This window comes from Atta colombica, unplaced genomic scaffold (assembly GCF_001594045.1).
Source record: "Atta colombica isolate Treedump-2 unplaced genomic scaffold, Acol1.0 scaffold27, whole genome shotgun sequence".
Taxonomy (NCBI): domain Eukaryota; kingdom Metazoa; phylum Arthropoda; class Insecta; order Hymenoptera; family Formicidae; genus Atta; species Atta colombica.
In genome coordinates, this window is record NW_017259370.1 from 379,955 (window position 1) to 383,744 (window position 3,790).

The 3,790-nt window shown below is 31.6% G+C and overlaps 1 protein-coding gene across 1 annotated transcript in view; it reads right to left on the bottom strand.

Annotated features, from left to right (window-relative positions):
• LOC108689325 (extracellular signal-regulated kinase 2) overlaps positions 1 to 3,273 on the bottom strand; it is a 6,432-nt gene extending 3,159 nt beyond the window's left edge. Inside the window, exons 1-6 of the mRNA XM_018196060.1 lie at positions 3,184 to 3,273; positions 1,751 to 1,970; positions 1,506 to 1,636; positions 1,045 to 1,220; positions 464 to 603; positions 193 to 385 (exon numbers count right to left, since the gene is read on the bottom strand). Of these exons, the coding sequence (XP_018051549.1) occupies positions 193 to 385; positions 464 to 603; positions 1,045 to 1,220; positions 1,506 to 1,636; positions 1,751 to 1,970; positions 3,184 to 3,273 (950 nt within the window). The remainder of the gene's footprint in view (positions 1 to 192; positions 386 to 463; positions 604 to 1,044; positions 1,221 to 1,505; positions 1,637 to 1,750; positions 1,971 to 3,183) is intronic.
• Positions 3,274 to 3,790: the final 517 nt, after the last annotated feature.

Here is a 3,790-nt window from a genome sequence, read left to right on the forward strand (position 1 = left end):
TTTCTCTACACACGTACATAATAAATTATAATATAAATATTGATCGCGAACGAGAAGAACAATTGAATTAAAGGAAATCTATGGTTGATTTCAAAGAGAATAGAAATTTAATTTAATCAAACACAAAATAAATTTAATTTTAAATCTTTCTATACTTTCTACGAAGTTACATTATTATAAATATATACTCACTCGGCGACATATGAATGCTCTAGTGCTTCGACTGCTGTAAACCGTTGCGTGGGATTGAAAACTATCAAATTGCTGATAAGGTCCAAAGCTTTCTCTGACACTTCTGGCAACAAATCTTTTAAAGTTCTTCTGGGTCTGTTGGGTGTTTTTTCTAATAAATTAGTTCCATAACCGGCGCTGACCGATATTAGATCTGAAAAAATTATTGGAAAGGATCCAGTTATTAGTTTTTTTTTTCTTCATTTTATTAAACAGTTAAGAGAAAAATTACCTTCGTCTGTCGGTGGAGGTAACGTTACCATTATTCTCTCAACTTGATTTATTGTTGATGAACCGGGAAAGAGTGGCTTCCCAAGTAACATTTCGCCGAGAATGCAACCTAAAGACCACATATCTATCCCCTTTGTATATCTAAAAATATTTATATTGCCATGTGGATGATAGAATCTGATTCTTGCAATATCTAAACTTCGCGTATAAAAAAAATTCTAATTACCCAATTATACAGGGATACAACATTAAATTCAAGCATTTATGACATAAAAGTTTGGAACAAATATAGATACATATAGATACGCGTATTTTTTATAATATTAAATCCTATCACAAATTATTATAAATAAATTATATTTTTTTATAATATTGAAGACTATTATAAATTATTGAAAGAGAGAAAGAGAGAGAGAAAGATCGTTTTTTTTAAATTAATAACCATAAGTTTGCACAATAAAAATAACTCTTTCCGAATAATCACTTTCCGAACAGAAGTAAGTCGAAATGAATATTTCAGTTCTGTTACAATTACAAAATTTTAATATTGCACTTTATGTTCCATTTTAAATAAAGATGTACCTCTTTGAAGCTATCAGAATCTCTGGTGCGCGATACCACCGTGTAGCGACGTAATCCGTCAAAGTTGGATCATTTCCTGTCTCACCATCACCTTCGCCGATCTGTGTAACCGAGCGTGCCAGACCAAAATCCGCAATCTTACAATGGCATTGCGCATTTAAAAGAACATTGGACGGCTGCAAAGAAAGAATAACGCAAACTCGACATAAAGGAACAGTGTATTTTTTCTATCATGAACAAATACGATAAATTAAAAATTTGATATGAAAAAGGTAAAAAAATTAAAAAGATTTCACATAAAACCAAAAAAAATATTCTTCAAATTTATGTGATTTAAAAGTTCACAATTAAAAATGAAATTAAAATTATATAAAATTTTCTAAAGATATTCTTTTAGTACGAATTAATTAATTAAAAATTAACTGGACTTTTTAAGAACACTTTTAAATCATAAGACTCACCTTCAAGTCTCGGTGGATAACGTTGCCTGAGTGTATGTACTTGATCGCCTTAAAAAGTTGGTACATAATGAAGACCTTATGGATGTCCTTGAGGATGTTGCCCCGCTTAATGACGTTGTGGAGATCGGTTTCTGGGGAAACGGGCCGAAACGTGTTTCAGGCCAAAAGTCTGAGAATCGGCGCACATGGCGTGACCTTCGTATGCGTATGTGTGCGAATTCTTCTTCGGACCGGGTAAAACTCACCCATGTACTCGAAAACGAGGTAAATGTCCCGATCGTTGTCCGCCTTATGCAGTCCGATCAGCTTTATAATGTTCTCGTGATTGGCGAACGACAGTAAGAACATAATCTCGCGAAACGTACGTTGCGCATCCGTCTGATTTCTGAAGGCGTCAAAGATCTTCTTCACCGCGACGGTGTCCTTCCTTTTCTTTTCGATTGCCTTCCATACTATACCATAAGCCTGTATAAAAAAGAAGAATTAAACAATGTTACTGTCATTGTTATAGAAAATCTATCAAAAAAAAAAAAGAAATTTTTTATTATCCTCGCATATATTTCTTATTAAAATTATAATTACTCAATAAATCCTTAATAATATTTATACAAATGTACATTTAATATAGATAAAAATTATATATAAAATTGTTTTATATATAACTGGTACGTTTTCTATTTCACTTTTTCTATTTCACTGATTGGAATTATCTCGATGTCGTAAAATAAGAATAAACAGTACTAAACACAAGTTATTGCATAAATTTGCGTTATTATGATGTAAATGAGATTGCAACCTATCATCAGATATAAATTATGTAAATAGATGTCTAACAAAAATTGACTTGCGGTACCACAATCCGTTTGCCATCGTTATCGTTGCGACGGCGACATTATCGATTGTCTCCAACTTTACTTTCCTGAGGTAGATAATCATGACGATTATTGATGATATCTTCTTTAAAAGGAAAATGTTGGAAAACGTTGATATAATAAAAATTTTTATCGTATAAATTTTATTTCGTGTACATCATATAATATTAATGTACATACTATGATTTCATTTTCTTATCAAAGTTTTATTATCTTACGTTTTTTATTATCATGTATGTTTTATTATCTTATTATTATCAAGATAGCAATAAGCAATAATTATGTAAAAAAATAATTTTAATAAAATTAAACTAAAAAATATAAAATAATCGACAAAATATTACACACGAAGCAATTGTAGAAAAATTATTGAGATAAATTTGATAACAAAAAAAATCGGTTGATTTCTGAAAAAAAAATTCTAAAATATTAAATGACATGAAAATATCGAATATATATACAATTTATTTTCCGTCAAACTGTATATATTTATCATAATTAAAAATTTCATGTTTATCTGAAATAACCGCGAATAATATATATATTATTCTTACAATTTCATATTTCTCCTATAATTTATATATTAACAAATAACACACATCAATAACGACATCTGAATAAAATATGACTTTTGATAAAATTACAATTAATTTAGATGAGCATATTTTACTGTAAATCTACGTATTTTTATTTCGCATAGGGGATAAAGGTATACATTCGAAATTAACTCGTTTCCACGACATGCGCAAAATTATCTTATATGCCATCCTACATGCTAGAATAAACGGAGAGGATAACGTTATTACCCCTTTGCCGAGACGTCGCACAATGTCGTATTGTTTGTTGATATGTGCATCAATCTCGGAGATCTTCTCCGTAGCCTTTTTCCCCGACATTGTCGCAGCAGCGATGCCGTCGACGAAACTCTCAAGTGAAGACGTGGTTCCGGAACGAGGGAGAGTCTTCGCAAGTAAGAGAGTCTTTCGGGCGGACACGGAGACAAGTGCGAGCCGTCGCGGTGCATTCACATCTTCGTACATCAAACGTGCGACCCTCGGTCGAGGAAATTTTTTTCACGCGACCCTCGACACGACAATGTGTGCCTTTGTTTACGGAACTGATGGCAGTTGCCGAGGCGACCGTGTCCACGGTTGCCAGCGATGTCGCCTGCATAGATATATGTATATTACACATTGACCGCGAGCGAAACGTTCGTCGGAGACACATATAGAAATGTGGAAAAAAATTAAGATTAAAAATTAATAATAATAAATATATGTTGATATCTTTTTCCTTTCTCTTGTTTCACTTTTTTAGTGTTTTATGTAAAAATTTATTTTTTATCTTATACTTTAAAAATGAGATACGAGAAATTCATGTTATAAATAAATTTTTTATAAGCTATATATATAT